Source organism: Cephus cinctus, unplaced genomic scaffold (assembly GCF_000341935.2).
Source record: "Cephus cinctus unplaced genomic scaffold, Ccin1 Ccin1_scaffold0008, whole genome shotgun sequence".
NCBI classification, from domain to species: Eukaryota; Metazoa; Arthropoda; class Insecta; order Hymenoptera; family Cephidae; genus Cephus; species Cephus cinctus.
The window spans coordinates 368,088-388,120 of record NW_014332759.1 but is presented as its reverse complement, the minus strand read 5'-3'; the positions used below and the strand labels follow the sequence as shown (position 1 = coordinate 388,120).

The following is a 20,033-nucleotide window of genomic DNA, read 5'->3' as shown; positions in this document are numbered from 1 at the left end:
AAAATTATTGTCAAATGAAGTTTTTTATAATTTCGACTAATCACATTCAAACGGATGCCAAAGAAAGTTTTGCATTTATTACAGCCCATATACGTTACAATGATAACACTTGCTTATAATCTAAGCAAAAATATATGACTTTTATCATATATGTATACTGCCCACACAGCACACTATATTTCGAAAACATTACATCAATATTCCAATATTTCATTGCGACAGCAATGTTGTTGATGTCTTTATGTCAAATATTGCGCAATATTTCAGGGCAATATAATAAATAAAACTTTCTGTATTATTGCTGAAATCTGTGACAAGAGTCCCTAACCAGACTCGGAGTATCCGAGCGAACACTAGTTCGCTGCCGCGCCACTAGGTGGCCAAGGTAACTCGCATGAAAAAACGTAGGACCAGGTAAATAATTAATCCGTCGATTATTCGATTTTCGTCTTCGCCGTCGATATATACTTTTGTATTCTGCATGTAAAAATTACATGTGAAATTATTGCATTTGTATAGAGTATTTAAAAATACAACCGAGGTAATATTTAAGGAGGTATAGGCAACCTGCCCAGAGAAACCCACGATAACATTGCTGTCATTGGAATTTATTCTCAGTTATCTATCTGAGTTATATTTTATTAATATTATGCATTGATATTTCCGAAATATTGACCGGCAATATTATAGCAATATTATGATTGCAACGTGCTGAGCGGACATTGCAAGGTTCCTGCAACATTCCAGAAATATTTAAACAATTTTCAATATATTTCCGGTAATATTGCATTATTTCAAGGGAAACTTTTGGCACTGTTGACAAAATATTTCTGTGCTGTGTGGGTGCGATTAAATTTTCCAAGTAGTTCATTTACTTATCACGCGGCCATGAAAATAATAGCCATTTCGAGTTTGCCCCAAAAAATTCGTTACTACGTAATATAACGGTCAAATCCTGATAACAAAGATTCCTCATCTGCCGATCTCTTTGTTAATAATCTCAAAAGTATAATCAAAGTCAAGAAATCCACTAATGCTGCGTAACAAAGATTTATGAAATATTGATAAAAACGAAGAGAGTGTTATGGAATTTATATTTAAAAGGACAACGTTATTGTTAGCCCTTTTGAAATCTAGAGTACCTATGGCAGAATGACATTATCGATACAAAGTATAAATAAATATTCATAAGACTTTTCTAACTGATAACATTTCAACGAATCATCTTTTTAAAACTTATTTCATTTCCCATTACAAATTACATTTGAATATTTCAGACTATGTTTATTTTAAGGTGTGTATTTTTGTGTGTATGTGTATTTGTTATAATTCATTATGAATTGTATAACGAAAAACAATTTTTAAAATTTTCCACATATAACGTAAATCACACTTGTTGCACAATACAACTTTACTAATAATATATAACAATCATATTGCAATAATATTCCCACTTCATACAAGTTTTTGTACATACAATTTAAATTAAAATTCGCTCCCACATCATAACGCCTCCCCCTACCACCCTTACGATCAATCAAAACTTCATAACGTGTTTAATCAATGTCATCAGTGTCGAGCCAGAAACAGCTAGGAAGTACACGATAAACAGTTGCTATAGTGTTCAATCACAGTAAACAATATTACGTCAAACGCATAATCTTTCACCCTATTCCCGAAATTCACTGTCATGTATGTGTCACATGATGCTTTCAAACTATATCAAAGTATCTATATGATACTGTTATTCATAGAATAACAAAGTACAAAGGACAATAATTAAAATAAATTAAATTCTAATAAAGCCTGTGTGCTGATAAATCATTTAATTTGAATCAATAAATTAATCTGGTAATAAAGTACGAATCTAGGATGTACCTGATTGCTGGTACAGGTTAGCCTGGCCTTGCCTGATTTAAATATATCCTTGCTATATCAAGACTCCAATACAGACACAGATGAAGAATCGATAATACATATTATATGTCATCCTGATAATTTCAACCTAACCTATATGGTGTATACGAATGACACGAACTACCATATGATTTATATTAGTTTTCTAGCTTCTTTTAGCATATGACATAATACAATAATAATAAATAATACAATTACAAAAACACACAAAACATTTCTTCATATATTACACGTATGGTTCATCAACGTACCGACGTACAGATTACCGGAGAGCATTTACGCTATGAACAAGATGCAGCCATTATCTCCGACGAAGTTACACCCAAGTTTCTCAACTCCAAAGAGCGCTGCATTTTCGCAACTGTCCGACTAATGGTACTGCGTTGTTGTGCAACGCGTGGCGCTGCCATCGCTTTTCAGAGAGCGTGGGCTCCCTTGGCGAAATAGCGCATGGAGCGATATTACCGTTTAACCAGTATTCTCCTTTACTAAACCACATATCCAACAGACTTGTAGCAGAAAATTGACATATTTAAAGAAAAATCCTGGATTCGCCTTTATATAAAGAAAAAAATATATAATTTCCCATAAGAGTTCTACTTTCTTCCATATACTGTTGTACAGGTAATTCGAAAATGATTAATCGATCTCGAATGAAAAATGCCATAAAAAATTGGGTCTAATATGAAAAAAAAGGTAAATGAATTTAAACAGGTTAACGTCACGTAACTTTCACGATCTTTAACAGAGTGAACTGTGACATCTCGTTATGCCGTCATAACTTTGGGAACCTTTGTCCGAGTCTTTATGCTCGTACTTACTATTAGACTAATTACTCGAGTTCTCATTGCAACGGTGTTTTTTTTTTTTTTCCACTCGATTCTTACACCAAGACGCGATGACCACTACCATAAATAAAGTACCGCTAGTTGCAGTGTTACTTTTCCGCGAGCGTCTTACGGATAGTATCTTGAATGCAGCGTGTTACCTTCTGTTCGGTTCCTTGATCAATATAGGGTAATCGTTACTCTTGTGCAGTAGTGTGACGCAAATTTATATTTAAAAGCGAAGCATAATAAGCCTCCTCGCTTGCAAGAAGAAAAAATTGAGTTTATCATGGGAAAAGCGTCTGATATGAATTTAATTGTCTTTTTGGTTAATTTCAAATTTTTGGGGAAACTACAATAAATAATATTACTATACATTCCGTGATCGGTAACGCACAAATAAATTGATCAAACTGAATTAAGAGCTTATTCATTTTTTTACCAAATTCAGACGGAGATTACATACATCAAATATTTTATGCTTAAGGGGTTAGGCCACTCTAGGATTTTCAAAAAATTGATTTTTTTTTTTTTTTTTTTTTTTTTTTTTTTTTTTTTTTTTTTTTTTTTTTGTTAAAAAGGTACCTTAGTATCTATAGAATTATATTACAAAAGATTATGTGCGTGAAAAATCCCTAAGTACTCGATTTTCGTATTCTAGGTATTGAAACATTATTCATGTTCTGACTTTCTACAAACTTCAAATGCGTATATCTCAAAACTAGATTTTTGAAGTTGGCCGGAAACATAACTCCGACAATTTTCAACCGATTCACTTGAAATTTTAAATATATCTTGAAAAATACATTGTCTATGGAAGTACGTAGGATTTTTTTTATACAGTGCATAGTTCATTTGTTATTAACAATTATCCGATGATTTTTTAGGCCAATTTTTCACTTTCCACTTTGGAAGTGCGCCATTTAGCCAAAAATTAATATATCGAAAAAACCTACGTACTTCTATAGCAGTTATTATATAGAATTAAAAAAAAAATTGGCTTCTTATAATTCAAACATTACAGGAGCTGTTTGTCCGGCCGTGGACCCTGAAAAAACGGAGGCGTCATCGCAAAAAGACTGTACAGCCGCCATTTTGAAATTAATCGCTTCTAAAAAATTATTGTACACAGTCACTAATATGTATAATAAATACTCTTTATTGGAATCTCGATTTATTTTGTAGTACTTCTGAAAAAAAAATCCTAAAAAAGCCTATTTTTTTCGGCCTCTAGAGTGGCCTAACACCTTAAACATTACTTTTATTATCGAAAAAAAAGTAACCGACAATTTCAAACTTCCATACCACTATTGTATGAAATTGGTTTCCGGTGATCTCAAAAATGATGCGAAAACTCTTCATTGTCATTTTGGTAGGAGAACGTTAAAAGATCTATAGGAACAGTAGAAGGGGAAACAGTATGTCGTTTTCTAAGACAGGTGCTGCTTCTTACTCTTCGCCACTTACTCTCGGCCAACCATCAGAAACGCAGTCCTTGATGAGAAGAAACTCCATAAAGAGCAAATGGTCCAGGAGACGTTTTTTTTCCGCGTAAACTTAATAAATAAAAAAAAAACTCATTCGAAAAATAGCAAAGTGAATAGTGAACGAAATCAATGGTGGGACACATTTAACTGCCATTGCGATGACCGGCGGGAAAATTCAAAAAAACTTTGGTCGTTTAGTGGTGAACCCAGCAATAACTAAGAAATCATTGTCGGAAGTTACCCGGTGACAGAAGTAAAAAAAATCACGATATCCTACCTCATAACGGAAACCCAAATGCATCATTCACTTTGGACCCGTGTATCCAGCAGCTGGAACAACTGTCAATTGCTTCAACAATCTCGGAATCCACGTGCAACATACGCTTTAGCATTTCTTACAATGCTTCTAACATCAGCATGTGCTGGTACGTATACGCCAAAACAATCTATAATACATTTGTAATACTAGTTTATCATAGAGACATCCTCGTAACTGCTTTCTATGACGTATCTGTGATTCTTCTCTTTGACAATGGTCCAAGCATCCATTCGCCAGGATAGGTTTTGGTATTTGTGAAAGGACCAAATCCGAACACGGTAACGAGGCGTTTAATTAATGAAGTTCGCACAGGAGTGGAGAAGTTAACTAGCGAGGCTTCCGCTACGTTCCAGACACATGGCCTTTAGATAGGTGACCCACACAGCACGTATACACACATATGTACACACAGCAATATCTTATTCATGTACTGAACCTGCTAACGAATTGTTCAGGTCGGGAGAAGATCTCTTAGTAACTTTCTTCCTTCCTTCTTTTCTTCCTTACTTCGTTTTCCATCTATCTCTTCCTTCGTCATGTATTCTCATGGGAGATACACCTTGACTGGCCAATCAGCCGACAGCAATACCTCTAGGCATTCATAGGGAAGTATTTTCCTGTAGAAAAAAGGCTCCAAAGATCAGACCAAAGGATCGTCACGTTTCCATCCGAATCAGCTATCTTTATCAATTTGATTTAAGGTCCAGGCTAAATACATACAAAAGGAAGATGATTTACTGAGACCGTGCATATAAATAAATAGTGTATCTTCTTTAAATACAAAAAAATCAATTAGTCAACAGAACTGCCATTTGAAAGATCGATTTTTTATTGATTGACGCTCATCAGGTCCTTGCAGTTTACTCTATCGTTATTATCGCCCTGACAAGTATCTTTCAATTACTTATGATAAGCATAGATTTTATGTCAAAAACAGCTATTCATTAAAACGATGTAGTTATAATATTACATATAACGGATATATGTATATGTATATATAATATCACCTGTCACAGTACGAGGATAAGTATTTCAAAGAATTTCTGATCAAATGATTTTGTTTTTCAAATAGTGTGAAAAGGTATTAGCAAAAACCATAATATCAACTTAATCACAGAAAAGAACTTTTACAGAATTTGGACTAAGTTTTCTAATTCGAAGATAATATGTGTGAAGAATATTGCTCGTCTGGATAATAGCAAATGAACAGTTTAAGTTGTTCCAATTAAATCACACAAAACTCTCTGAATAGTCCTTTCTTGCACAAAGAGCTAATTAATAGGTACATGATTCTTATACAGCTTTCTTTCTTCTCTCAGTGTCTTATCCTCTCGACGATTCGCAAAGACGCATGACTTCGTTAGCACGCAATTAATTAGAACTTGGCTGTCATTCCCGACCGCAAAATACGCAGCTGCTGACCGAATTTTTGAATATTATACGAAAGTTGCTGCTTTCAAGGATTCCTTTAAAAAGTTCTAGCTTCGTTCCATGCTGAATGTAATATCACGTGAAGCATATCAATCCTAAAATCAGAAAAACTATTTAAAAAAAAAACACCTTCAACAATTTTTTACTAAGGTTCTCACATAAGGCAATAGAGACCGCGACATGCTCCAACTATACTCGTACAGTTAGAGCTCGCTGTCACGCATAATCCACTCGACAATTTCCACCGCTGACCCTTGTCAAGCAATTGAGGACCCAATTACTTCAAAGATCCAGATTTTACGAACTCCTCAGCGAATCTCTTCAAGAATCTTTCGCACCCTCCAGGTTAAATTTTTAGATGCAAGACTAGTATGGGACTAGTGTAACATATGTCTAGAACAGATTTTAGACGTTTAGTTGGTGCACAAGAGTTTTTTTAGTACATGTTGCTAATATTGACAACGTTTATCTTTATCGATAACGGGCGTGCGGTGGATATTTAATGTATAGGAAAAATCTATAGATTAATGCCCACAATTAAAGTTCTATGATAAGAATAAAAATTCTATCGGTCTACCGGAATTTCGAATGATGAAATATTTTTCCTGCCTTTTCGAATCAATTGGTTGTAATACAAGTCTGCAATAGTCGATATCCTGTTTGATAAGAATTTTACTAGGATGAAGTATATTACAAATTTGAACGTCAAAGCTTGGCCTCATGGACATCAATTTGTATCGTTGCACGTAAGCATGGTCACGCGGCAAGAATAGAATTTTACTAGAATAGTCAAATACATAACAAATATACGTAAAGAATCCTGAACGGCATAAACGAAATTGGAAAAAAAATACCTGCACAATAGTGAATACCTACTGATTTAGTTGAACTTCCGTCCTTCCGGTATAAACTGATGAGTCTGGCCAACCTAGCGGAAGATCGTTGAAGTTTGCACGCGATATACTTTGTTCGCTCCTCGCACTCGTGGTTCGGTAGATTGTGGTGCATTTGAAAAGCCTCGAAGGTCGAGCTAGTTTTATGAACAAAGAAGTTGACTAGCCTAGATCACTGGAAAAATGAATCGCACTAGGCTACAAAGACACAATGCCAAACGTCTTCTGCGTGCTTAATGCCAATTATATTATACGTTATGTATATACAGCCACCTGTTATATTACCGACCTTCCTAACCTCACTCACTGTTTAAGAATTTCTCCGTGCACTGGTATGTATAACGCATGTAATACGGTTCACGAGTTCAATGTCTTTTTCTGACAGTTCGTAAGCAATGCAATCTTTAGCAAATCACACAAGGTTTTACATAAACTAACAAATATATGCTGAAATAGAACAATAAAACATACTCAGTGCAAAACCATGCATATGCATAGGTTGTAACAAACGTAAAAGTAATCTTTCGTTAGACGTGTAAAGTCTGGAACCATAGATCTTATTTATGCGGGATAATTCATCGCTAAACTGTAGAATACAACTCTTTCTTGAAGTTAGCTGTAGATTCTTTAGTTCTTTTTACATGAAGCTCTTCAACGAGATGTCGTATTCTGCCTTATTAACTTATTTTAACTGACTCATCAATCAAGTAATAAATAATTGGGAAACATATTTTTGATATGATTAAATATCATTCAATAAACGTATTAGTTGATCTAGTTTGAAATAGAAAACAAGAATCAGTTTTTTTACATAATATTTAAAGTGATCTATGGAAGTAGATCATAAGGAAGATTAAAATATAGTCGAGACGATAGTCTAAGTTTTTATAATACTGATGTGTGTTGTTAGGCTTGTTAAAAATGCTTGAAATGCTAAAAATGCTAACAAACATTGCAGGGGGTCAGATACTCGGTGTTCCTCGTGCTCATCGACGGGAACGAGACTCCGAGCTGGCAACGAATCGAGTTGAGGATCAGGAGAACAGAAATACCTTATCCGGAGATGAATTGTATCTAGGATGCAGTGGGGATCCATGGGAAAGTGTATCTTCCAGCAGCGACTGTCATTACAAGTATCCTCGTCAAGCGAGATCCTCATTTTCCAAACACTCCGCTATGTTCAATAACAGCTGGACCAAGCAAATTTCGTAAGGACAAAATGACTTTTGTAAATGAATCTAATTGTAAGATCCGAAGCAGTGTCTTTGTTGTTTCTGTTACGATCAAAATTTATTTATACTCCTTAAGCAAAATTATCTTATCATGTTATTTCGAGTTTGCAAATAGATAATTTGGTATAGTCAAATTCATATGTCAGCGAGACATGAAAAAACTTGCATTTATTTCCAAAGCTATAAATAAAGTCAGAGACGTGATGTAAAGATATTGTTTGAAGGTTTGAAGACTTTTTAATGACATACAGTATTATTTTATACATATGTATATGCGTATGCGATATTAAGTAACTTGATGCAGAATATTATTTTATGCTGGCGATCGATACGGCTCTACGTGACGTCGTTAACGACTTCACTCAGCGCATTATTACTTGTCTCATGAAAGAATTCTGCAAAAGGTATCGAAGCCGTAGAAAAAAACTTCTAAAAAGTTCATGCAGAAATTTGATAGGCTAAGCGGACTGCTTGTTAAAACTAATTTTAACGAGACACTTTCAGCTGGTTAGACGCCGGGCGACATTTACGCGGGGCAAGATTCAAAAGAGGAGTCATACATTTGTATAATATGGTCGTCTGCGCCACTGGCTGCAATCCTCTTGATTACAAGGGTTACGGATGTTACTGTGGCTTTCTGGGATCCGGATACACGATAGACGGAATCGACCGGTAAGTCCATCTAAGAATCACCTGTATACCGGCACAGTTTTCTATGAGCATCAAGACCATCCGAACCACCTTCTGGCATTGCAGAAGGTACATTTTCTAGATGGAAAATTCCTATATTATTAGCGCTACTGAATTAACTAGTTATACCCAAGGATGTTATACCTTACTAGTAGATGAAGGAAATTTTGTAATTATGCTATAGTAACAATATTCTGAATTACACAATTGTTTCGATAAATTTAATTCCTTTCAAAAGTTAAAGAGGTCTGATTTCAGATGCTGCAAGATGCACGACTGGTGTTACGATGCTACGGAGTGCCCAATGTTTTTAGAATACTTTGTCCCTTATTACTGGAAGTGTCATCGAGGGTACAAACCTATCTGCGGTCGGTTTTATCTATATTATTATTTATTATCAGTATTGTGTATATGAGTTACTTATCTGTTTGATTTGTGAATCCGGATTCAAAAGTCATAGTAAATTATTTTTCGATTACAGCTATTGAGCATGGTGAATGGGGATCATCAGGATCATGTGCCCAACGTTTGTGCGAATGCGACAGATCATTGGCAGAATGCTTAAGTCGATATCCGTGTCCTAAAACAAAAGCTATGTGCATGTCGTCACCATGGAGGTTGGTGCAAAACCTTTTCATGAATTTCTAGCTTTTGCATAACAAGTTAGATTTCACTGTTAGGAAAAAGGTAGCTTTGGTATCGACTGGAGGCATTCGAATCAAATGTAATTTCGTGCCAAATATATTATGTTCTAATTGTAAGGGAATTAAATGTTTTGTTAATTTAGAAAAAGTGATTGCTAGAATTGCACTTCTCTTTTATACCATTGACGAACATAATATATTAATCAGAAATCGGTAATATTACACTTGCTGCGAAAAATACTACTTGACATACAGATATTGATTGTTCCAGTTTAAACTAGTGAATGCTGGCTGCAAGATATTGATTTTTTACTAATTTTTGTAGTTTAATACAAAATATATTTAATTACAAAATTATATTTTTCAAATGGATTGTCATTGCATAATACACTTTAAACCATACAAAATGAATGTTTTATGGAACAGATAGTTTTGTTTTACATACAAAGAATGGTAGAAATGTATAATCATAATGTTTAAATACGTTAACTTCATATGGAGTAGTGTATACAAATAATTGCATAGCTTTAAACACAATCGATGCAAACTATAATTTTATTATTCTCCTTATGCGGGCTCACTACCTCGGTCGTTATAATCGTTAATCATTATATGAATGACAAGCTTATTCTGTGAGATGTATATTACATTTAGCAATTAGAGAATAACATATAAAATATCCACTCATAAATTATACATACATATTTATTTACATTAGAAATGTATAAATTTACCATGTACCAAAATATTATGGGCATCAATTGCAACAGACTTATAAGTATTTCAAGTTCGAAACCTTTTCTTAATGATATCAATAATTTTCATAATATGCTCAAAAATATATTAGAGACATCGATAGTATAAAATCAATGTTGTAACAAGGAATCAATTTATAGTACATGATTCAAGGTACGTTTCGAAATTTACTACTCTCAATTGCATGCTGGTACACAAGAACACAATGGTATTTGTAGTACCGGTAATGAATTAAGAACGTATCCTAAGTTAAGCAACGACAAACAGTAAAAAAAATTACACAACCCATGAAACATATACAATTTTTATTATTTCAAACGTATCCCACAGCCCGCAGTTACTTAATTTCGTTATTTATAAGGTATGCACACCACCTGTTAATCGTACCACTCTGTTTTTGTATTTCTTAGATATATCTTGTTCAATCTGAAAAATAAATAGTTATCAATGCTCAAAATTAGCCGTTTGATGATCAACAAAATTAATACTATTTCATATAATGTCATACCCACCTCGATCTGTAATTCTTTTGTCCTTTGTATTACAAGCTTTAACATTGGTTGTAACGCAAGAGCTTGTTCTCTAGCTTCTTTTATTCTTTGCTCAACCAACTTTTGCGATAGAACCATTTTTTCCACCAATGACAGTTTTTGCTTTAATACACCAGTCAATACGTCCACATACCTGTCACGATAAATTATTCATAATTATCAATATGCATTACTAGAACACTTTAGAATTATTACATAATGAATTTATTACCTTGGTGAATGTTTGACATTGTGAAGATGCTGAACTCTGCTGTCCAAAATTTCCGTTAGAAGAACTTGGACATTATCTAACATACTTTGAGTACTATCTAGTGTGGCAAGTTGAAGCAAAGGTGATGCTTCTTGGAATTGACTCATGGTCAAAAGACTCTTACTACTGTCGCCTTGAAGTTCATAAAGTCGTAATTTCAAAAAGGCTTCAAGCTGTTATAAGTAAAATTATTTTGTTATTGTTAATATGATAAATTCAATTTTTATAGAGTATATGATAAAATAGATTTATGACATACTTCAAATAGTTGGTCAATAAAATCATTTCTTGTTGCTGGATTATCCAATATAGTTAAAGCATCGTTTCCCGTTGCAGTGCCTCCATCATTTCCAGCATCCTCAACGACAATACCCGATTCTTCCAAAGAAACGTTGAAGTCTATCTCGCCTTCAACAACTTCATCCACACCAATGTTACCCCAGTCTATATCCCCAGCATTCTCTAAATTAACATCATCTCCAAAGTTGATAGCACCATCAGCATCTATTGCACCCAAATTAATACCACCAGCAGCACTTTCACCAAAATCTATCTACAATTGTGTCAAATATGAAAAACTATTGTTTAATAAATTATGCTAAATTATTATTATTCTGATAAATATCATACCTCATTAATAGTGTCTTGACTATTCGTATTGTCATCTTCATCGTCAAAGTTTATATTCAAAGGTGGTTCCATAATGGATAATGGTGGTTCACCGTATGTCCATTCATAAGTGGTAACATTACCATTTTCTGAAATAAATAATAATATAAGAAATGAAATAAATGATATAAAATAAATATACCCAATAGAAAAATGAACTAAGAATAAAGTTACCACAGATGTATTTGACCATAGGTACGCAGCCACCATCATGTTGTCTTCCTAATGTATACTGAACAAAGGTACTATAAAATTCTATAACGTTTTCTATGGATTTTGCTTTTTTAGCAAATTTATCATAAATTTCTGGTAACTCTATGATACGTTCTACCAATTCTCTTTTAATTTTTTTTCCAGGAATTCCTAATTGTTTGCAAAGAGCTGTAAATTCTGATTGTGCAGTGTTTTCTGATTTCTTATACTCAGCTTGTTTTTTATCCAACTCCTAAAAATAGTGTTACTGATGAACAAGAATCTCATTTTGTATACAAATTTTATTACTTAACATCAATTTTATAATGTTTTAAATTATGCTACTTACATTTTGACTTTGCTCAAACTTTTGGATTTGTTTTTTAAAACTGGGTACTTCATAGGTTATATTTCTATTAAGCATTTGTGCAGCTTCTGCAAGATAAAGATTGTCCTTTTCATACAAACGCAGAATTTCTTGCCAATCTTTCATTCGTTGGGATCCATAATGACCAAATAAATTCTTGGAATCTGCTTCAGTTTCTTTCAATATTTCAACTATCCTTTTACAGTGAAAATAATTTATATCTGAAAACCAATATAACATAAAATAGGTATCCTTTCCAAATGAATATTACTTTTTTCTACTAAAATTAAATGTACATACATGTGCCAGACAACAACTTAGCAATGCCTTCATGAATCGGCATATCCTGAATAGCATTATTAATCTTTTCCCTTATAACTAAAACGTTTGATTGCCAGTCTCGATTACAATGTCTTCTATTAATTAACCATTCCAGTAGTTTACCAGCATTGATTTCAATTGGAATATTTTGTTCCTAACACAAGTAAAGTTTTCTATTGAATTTACACTTACTCACATAATGTTAAATACAACATTAATATTATTCATTCGATATCCATTTGTTATGGGTAGAATAAAACAGTATGGTATCATACAAAATTTCAATTACATATTTTTGTCAACATATGTACACTTATGAGTAACATAAAATTTATCAAACATAAACTATACTTTTAACATCATAGTTACCTCCATGATACTGAATTTTTATGTCAATTTATAGATAAAAAATTAAATGAAACTTCAAATCTTAGGTTAAAACAGCTGCTACATAGATTCTATTTATTGTCACTGAATAACGGCGCGGTAGCACATACGCTGAACCACCGCCTGTCTCTATATGACACGTACTTCCTATTTAAATTTTCTTCCTTGCCACTTGTCGATACGTGGCTTCTCCACTGATGATGCAAGTTTTTCAAGAATGCTAGTTTATCGATATTCACACACGCAAAAAAACATTTATTCACCTGCGCTGCATATGCAGAACAAAAAATATAGCAAACTGTAAACGGACGAACCGCAAAACACAACGTAGTTGCTTCAGCATACCTTGTCATTACATCACGACATTCTTTTTGTTCTATAATGCCATTACGAAACTAACGATTGATCAAGTTAAGATCATCACTAAATAATTTAGTGAATAATAATTCTAAGGAAATCTAAAAATTGTTTAAGTCCATCCATTAGTTGTAGATAATTGCTCATCTTCTGCTTGTTTTTTTTTTGTTAATTTAATTCGAGTGAATAAGAGAACATTTAAAGCTGGTCTTGAATTTATACTACGTTGGAACGCGCAATAAGCGATGTAAGGTGTTGCGCCAGATAAAAATAACTGATCGACGTATACCAAAGGTTCGAGTATTCACGCAAATATTTTAATCGATTGTATTACACACATACAGTATGAAGAAACATAAATCATATGATGCTGTCATCGATAATGAACTGCTGACTTTGACGTAGGTTTAACACTCACGCCAAAATCTGAGAAGCAGAGGATGTAAGGCAATTTTATTGCTCCTACTCTTCCCATCAAAGTTCATAGGTCATACTGGCACCTTCATTAAAGTACACATGTCTATCATTCCATAAATTAATACCCAAGTACAAATACACACGACGTAAAACGTATGTCCAATGGCGCTTACGACGGAACGTTACGGCTCTTACTGTTCTCGCGCTATTCGGGAATCAATGATCGACCGGCGTTTTACGATCGAGCGATCGCAGAAATAGAAAATGACTGTCCCGGCACTCGATCAACGCAATAAACGATCTAGAAGACGCTTTAAAAATCTGCTCGTCGATCACCAAGAAAATCAGACAGGAACATTGTGCAACGGGCTCACGATGTTACGAGGTCTCGTTGATTAACGACAATGTTAGTGCTTTTGAAAGGAGGATTGAAAGGAGGTCCTTTCAGTGAAGAAATTTTTAAGAACGAAAACTTGGCCTATAGTAATAATAAGGATTGCAGCAGTCTCCATAACAGACCACCACAATACACGCTCATTTAGATCTTCAGCACGCTTTCGGCCCTGAGCTTCACGTAATCGATGATGTGTCTGATAATCTAGGATACTGCTCAAATGTTTGTGTATCTCTTGTGCGGACGACTCCATCTATAAATGGTACAATACAAAATCTTAGAAGTTATGTCAGTGGAATAAAAGTATATAACATAAAAGATATCCAATTGACTACTTAGATTTAATGTATGACTCAAAAACTAATGATAAACTTACTTGAGTCATGACAGTTACGTGTTCACCAAGGCCAGGAAGAGGTGGCTCGTCTCCAACTTGGAAATCCATGTACACGAGCTTATGTGAAAATGTGGAAAACTCATTGCTGAAGCATGCTTTATATACACCAGTCACTGCTGGTACAAATGTGTGTGAGTCGAACTGTGTTTTCACTTGTCGATAAATAATTTCTTTATTTGGTGCCTCTAATGTAACATCAACATCATACTGTCCACCTGTTACAACCTGCCAATCAAAATAATTTATGTAGCAAATTCAAGTCTTATAATTTGTCTAAATATTGTAAATTAATACTAATAATTTTTAGTATGCCCCTCCCAGAAACGTAATAATAAATAGATTAATTATATTCAGTAGAAATCTTATATTCAAAGATCAAAAGATAAATCCTTTGCAAGAAATATACCTGAAATTCAAGCGTGGATGAGACATTCTTTTTGATTTCTTGATAAAAGCACTCCTTGGCGTTGTCTGGTAATTCAAAGGTTAACTCGACGCCACTCGTAAGTAAAACGGTGCCGAGGAGCGAAATGCAAAGCAACCACGTTGACCAGTAGTCCATTCTTTATTTTTTTTTCTACTGCTGCTGGCTATCAAATAAGCATTTAAGCCTCCGAGCACGACACAACACTTTTTCTGCCCAGCTCCGCACCGCGAAAATAACCCCAATGAACCCCGGTTCGCAAAATTTATATCAAACAAGCTATTTTAACGTGGCCGGATGTTCGTAACGAAATTCTTGGCTCAAAGCGACATCTACTTCATGAATACTACTGCCACGGCAATAATGCAACAACAGAGATGAGTATCAACAATATGCCCGTTTCCTCCGACGTTAATAATAACGGCGATAGCAACACCATCACACTATATAAATTCATTAAATATCATAAACATTATGAATAAAAAATTAATAGTACTAAGTTTAATTAATACTTCAAAACTTTTAAGATGCAATTATATTCTTAAAAAATATATAAATAAGATTAATGAAAATCTATTGTAAAAATTTAATGTTATCTTAGTTGAATAGAAATGGTTTATATTCTTATTTTTTTCTTATCATTCAGTGCCACAAGCAGCGATCTTGTATGTATACAGAGTCATACCACTGCCAATCATGTTTTCATAAATAGTGCAATCATTTATAATACTCTCGTATATTATCCATTTATTTTATTAAAGTAATTGCTTTATATCTAGTTAGATTTTGAAACGTTAGTGGACTACAGTTTGATGAGATATGAACGTAAAGTAAGTAAATGAAGTTTCGTCGATAATTCAGTGATTTTTCGAACGTTTGGAAGGAGAAGGCACGATCGTTGGCACGATTGACATATGTAACATAACATAACCTACAGTGAAAATTGTACATACGTAACGGTTGTCAAAAAAATTTCAATCAACAATTTTTCGAGAATTAAAATATTAAAAGTACGACGAAGATGTTGGACTTACAAAAACTAGAAGAAGAAGCTAAAGCAACTGGAACGAAGCATGTAATAAACATGCTTCAGCGTCCAGGTCAACTTGAAAAAGTTGAACAATTTAAACGCAGAATCAGTAGAAAGAAGGCCTCAATCGAAACTATGTTGAAAACTGGAATGCAAAGTCAATTAGATGGAGTGCGTGTTGGATTTGATCAGCTTCAAAGCTCTCTTGAAAGTATTCAATCGATTAAGGAAGAGCTCAACATGATTGGACAGTCATTTGGTTCTGTCCTGGAACTGAATGCAAAGCTTCAAGCAGTTCAAGATGAGAATATGCGTCACTCACAATATGTCACTGCTAAAGAAAATTTAAAACATATTTTTACTGTTCCTGAAAGTGTGGAAAAAACAAAGCAATGGATTAACGATGGCAAACTCTTACATGCTCATCAGAGTCTAATGGATCTAGAAAATTCTCGTGATGATTTGCTTTATGAATTGCACAAGCTTCCAAATCAATCCACTGCTGATAAAATCATGTTGAAAGCTTACTTCGAGGATGTAGAGACACTTTCACAGCTTATGGAAAAGCAGATCAGACTGGTGCTTGATCGAACTTTGAATACTGTGAGGAAGGAGCCAACAGTCATTGTAACTGCCCTTAGAATCATAGAAAGAGAAGAGAAAGCCGATCACTTTGCTATTCAAAGACAACGTCAGAGTGGGTTTATACCTCCTGGAAGGCCTAAGAAGTGGAAAGAAATAGCTATTCGTGTATTAGAAAAATCTGTCGCCAATCGCATCGAAGGTACTCATGTAGATGAAAGAGCTGACAATAAAATGTGGCTAGTTCGATATCTTGAATTAACAAGGCAACTCATCCTGGAGGATTTGAGAGTTGTTAAAACACTTTGTCAACCTTGCTTTCCACCTTCATATAACATAATGAGAAAGTTTGTTGAAATGTATCATGTTAGTCTATCTCAACATTTAAAAGATATCATTGCTAATGGGCTTGAAGGTAATGAATACGTTTCATTACTAGCCTGGATAATGAATACTTACAGTGGACCAGAATTGATGCGACATCCAGAACTCAATATAGACACCAGCGATATTGGACCACTACTCAGTAATGCAATAGTCAATGATCTTCAAGAAAAATACTTGCGAAATATGTGCCAGAACTATGAAGACTGGATGAAAAAAACTCTAGAAACAGAAAAGGTTGATTGGTGGAGTGGAGTACTACCAGAAGGTACTACACAAGAAATATACTACCATACTGCGGCACCCGTTATAATATTTCAAATGATTGATCAAAATCTTCAAGTGACCAAGACGATTAGTGCCAATCTAACAGCGCAGGCCCTTGTCCTATGCATTGAACAGGTAACAAAATATGGCAATATGTACCATCAAGCAATCTTGGAATTTAAAAACAAACATTTTGAGGACAGGAGTCTGGTACCTTATTTTACGCATCATATGATAACTGTGGTAAACAACTGCTTGCAATTTGTCGAATTAGCGCAACAGATGAAACAACTTTATTGGGTACCAAATATAAGCGCCGACGCAGCTGTGAAATTTGAAACTCTTTTAGGGAATTACCAACTGTTGCGCGATGAGGCGGCTAAGATTCTACTTGAAGAATCTTTCCTCGATTTGGAGCTTCACTTTCAAGATTTGCTGACGCCAAAATGGTTATCATCACCGATACCAGTCGAGACAATATGTGTCACCTTGGAAGACTATTTCCAGGATTACAATCATCTACGTGTTAAGAATTTTGAATACGTTATAACGGAGGCACAAAACCTCATAGCCAAACGATACATTGCAGCAATGCTGCAACGTAAGATATCGTTGAAAACGTATGACGAGTGCTTGACTTGCACTTCAAAAATAATGACTGAGGCAGATAAGCTAAAGAACTTCTTCGTTAGAATAGCACCTAAGGTCGGCAACTTTGATTCACCGTTTGAAATAATCAAACGACTTGCCGAAGTATTACGTTGCGAAGATTCTGAGATTTTGTCGCTTGACCTGCATTCGCTAGTCGAGAAATATCCGGACATAACGGAAGATCATCTGGTTAGATTACTCAGCCTCAGGGGCGACATACCGCGTGCTGAAGCTAGGGAAAAAGTGTCTTACATTCTGGAAGCACAACGCAACAGGAAATCGCTGCAGTCTATGCCTAATAGCATATTTAAGCAAATCGTAATTCAAGATAGTTTCTTGAATTGGAAGCCTTGAGTATCTAAAAGAATATTAACGAAATTCGTGAAAGAATCAGACACTTCAGTGATGAATGAAAACTAACACTGTAGATACTTTATAATAAGAAGTATTTTTATTAGTGAAAGTTTGAATATAATTCATATGAAATATATGTTCGACAACTGGAAGTAATCATTGCAAGACATTATACAATTTATTGTTAGTCGTTAATTTATTGCTATGTTTTATTAGGAATCTTAAATATACCTTTTTAGAATATTTATTAGTTATGCTACAATACAGTATCAGATATTAATAAAGATTATTTATTTTTTCACTATAATAGTAACACTGAAATTAACTGACAAATTTAAAATTACTTGTAAATAATATAATTCAAGTACTTTTAGTATATTTACCATTATGTAATTGAAAAGAATTTATAAACAAACTTTTCTACATGAACTTTTGTTGAAAACTGATTGACAATGAATTGTGAATTTTTTTGAAATCATATACGCTGGTTGACTGCTGTAATAACATTGCATACGCTTGAACTTTAGTTATGCATATCCATATTAAAAAATGTCGAAAAATCTTTTTGGTGATTCTGAAGATAACTTTGTCTTGAACTTTGGTCAATTTCTTGATATCGAGTCATTTCTAAGATTAGTACGTCAATTACCGAAAGCCGATGAAATTGAAAACTCTTGAAAGTGTTTCACAATGGTTAGCAGAAGATGAAAATGATCCAGGATGGCAGATTTTGCCAGACGAACAATTAACGAAGAATCCTAACCAAATTAATGAGATTGATGACGATAATCAAAGACCACCAAAAACAGGCTCATTGGCAATCTCCCTACTCATCTCTGTCTTATCAGGACCAAACTCAGAGATCAGTAGGGAGATGCACAACGCTACGGTTTTAGCTGATACCAAAAACATAGCGCTAAATCGTAGCGGCGAGCCGGGGAATAGAATTTTGTGATCATCGCCTCTGTCGATAATGCATATCCCGTCGTAGCCGAGCTGAACGTGATCACGAACGGGTAGCCTGGCGGGCACAGTCCTCCGCTACTTATCGCTGGTTCCCAAAGCAACACTTAGAACGAGACAACTCATCGGATATAGCCTAAATACTTTTTTTCTTTGCAATCCTAAATTCGATCGCACAGTGTAAGCTCGGTAAGTTTAATATGACAAAAGCAAGCAACTCATGTCTGTCTGCACTGAAGCGTATGATGCCACAAGCATATTTAATACATATTTTACCGATGCTGCGTAGCAGAACGATTGTTGAAACCTACGGTCTTACATACAGGTCTTGCAACTCGCCCAATTTTCAGCGGTGGGGGTAGACGTGGTTTTGAAGCACGGCACATTTTAAATTTTAGTCACAAGCGTTGCTGTGATCGAGCGACCCCCTTATCTATCTCACTCTACAGTCAGCTGCGGGAGAGAGAAATAGGAACGGATCGCTTGATCGCAACACCTCTTGTGGTCATGAAGCGAAATGAAAGATGCTTCTAAAAGAAGACTACCCCCTCCAAGGGAGTTGCAAGACCTGTATGTACGACCGTGATCAAGACACATCGCGGACTAATTCTTCACTTGTTACGAATAGACCAATACGCGAATTTACGCGAACTTTAGATAATGTCTTCGCGACGCACTTATTCAAACGTATCAATTCACTACGTCTCACTTTTTTTCATAAATGGAGATAAAGGATAAAGAGTATAGAAAGAGACGTTTCGCGACGCACTACGTCACACTTTTTTTTCGTAAATAAAGGTAAAGGATAAAGAGTATAGAAAGAGATGGCATGAAATAGGCTGAAGGCCCGAGGCGAAGAGCTTCAAAGAAATGATTTTCA

The 20,033-nt window shown here is 34.7% G+C and overlaps 4 protein-coding genes and 1 long non-coding RNA gene across 8 annotated transcripts; 2 read left to right on the top strand and 3 right to left on the bottom strand.

The window, feature by feature from the left end:
• The first annotated feature begins 4,216 nt into the window (after positions 1-4,216).
• LOC107272955 lies at positions 4,217-9,996 on the top strand. 2 transcript variants are annotated; one of them, XM_025085868.1, is made up of 5 exons: positions 4,217-4,656; positions 7,833-8,082; positions 8,611-8,778; positions 9,055-9,164; positions 9,278-9,996. In XM_025085868.1, exons 1-5 carry the CDS (start codon positions 4,527-4,529, stop codon positions 9,442-9,444), a joined length of 825 nt encoding a protein of 274 aa, XP_024941636.1. In that variant the 5' UTR covers positions 4,217-4,526; the 3' UTR covers positions 9,445-9,996. The 2 variants fall into 2 exon arrangements, with proteins under 2 accessions (XP_024941636.1, XP_015606190.1); XM_015750704.2 differs by lacking the exon at positions 4,217-4,656 and adding an exon at positions 6,968-7,206.
• Positions 5,373-6,949, bottom strand: LOC112494503. Of its 2 annotated transcripts, none has more exons than XR_003059989.1 (3): positions 6,854-6,949; positions 6,140-6,374; positions 5,373-6,076 (listed from the first exon to the last, which is right to left on the bottom strand). It is a non-coding gene; the product is annotated as an uncharacterized LOC112494503 (long non-coding RNA). The 2 variants fall into 2 exon arrangements; XR_003059990.1 differs by having other exon boundaries at positions 6,858-6,941.
• A 488-nt stretch (positions 9,997-10,484) lies between the features above and the next one.
• Positions 10,485-13,108, bottom strand: LOC107272859 (CDK5 regulatory subunit-associated protein 3). 2 transcript variants are annotated; one of them, XM_015750492.2, is made up of 9 exons: positions 12,916-13,108; positions 12,526-12,700; positions 12,208-12,446; positions 11,841-12,111; positions 11,628-11,755; positions 11,257-11,550; positions 10,959-11,170; positions 10,709-10,880; positions 10,485-10,622 (listed from the first exon to the last, which is right to left on the bottom strand). In XM_015750492.2, the coding sequence occupies exons 1-9, from the start codon at positions 12,919-12,921 to the stop codon at positions 10,551-10,553; spliced, it is 1,569 nt and encodes a 522-aa protein (XP_015605978.1). In that variant the 5' UTR covers positions 12,922-13,108; the 3' UTR covers positions 10,485-10,550. The 2 variants fall into 2 exon arrangements, with proteins under 2 accessions (XP_015605978.1, XP_015606068.1); XM_015750582.2 differs by lacking the exon at positions 12,526-12,700.
• Positions 13,109-13,585: 477 nt separating this feature from the next.
• LOC107273062 (transmembrane emp24 domain-containing protein 7) lies at positions 13,586-15,222 on the bottom strand. The gene is made up of 3 exons (XM_015750896.2): positions 14,905-15,222; positions 14,478-14,723; positions 13,586-14,354 (listed from the first exon to the last, which is right to left on the bottom strand). The coding sequence occupies exons 1-3, from the start codon at positions 15,058-15,060 to the stop codon at positions 14,115-14,117; spliced, it is 642 nt and encodes a 213-aa protein (XP_015606382.1). The 5' UTR covers positions 15,061-15,222; the 3' UTR covers positions 13,586-14,114.
• Positions 15,223-15,390: 168 nt separating this feature from the next.
• LOC107272805 (exocyst complex component 3) lies at positions 15,391-18,433 on the top strand. Its single transcript, XM_015750358.2, has one exon. The coding sequence runs from the start codon at positions 15,944-15,946 to the stop codon at positions 18,188-18,190; it is 2,247 nt and encodes a 748-aa protein (XP_015605844.1). The 5' UTR covers positions 15,391-15,943; the 3' UTR covers positions 18,191-18,433.
• The last annotated feature ends 1,600 nt before the right edge of the window (positions 18,434-20,033 follow it).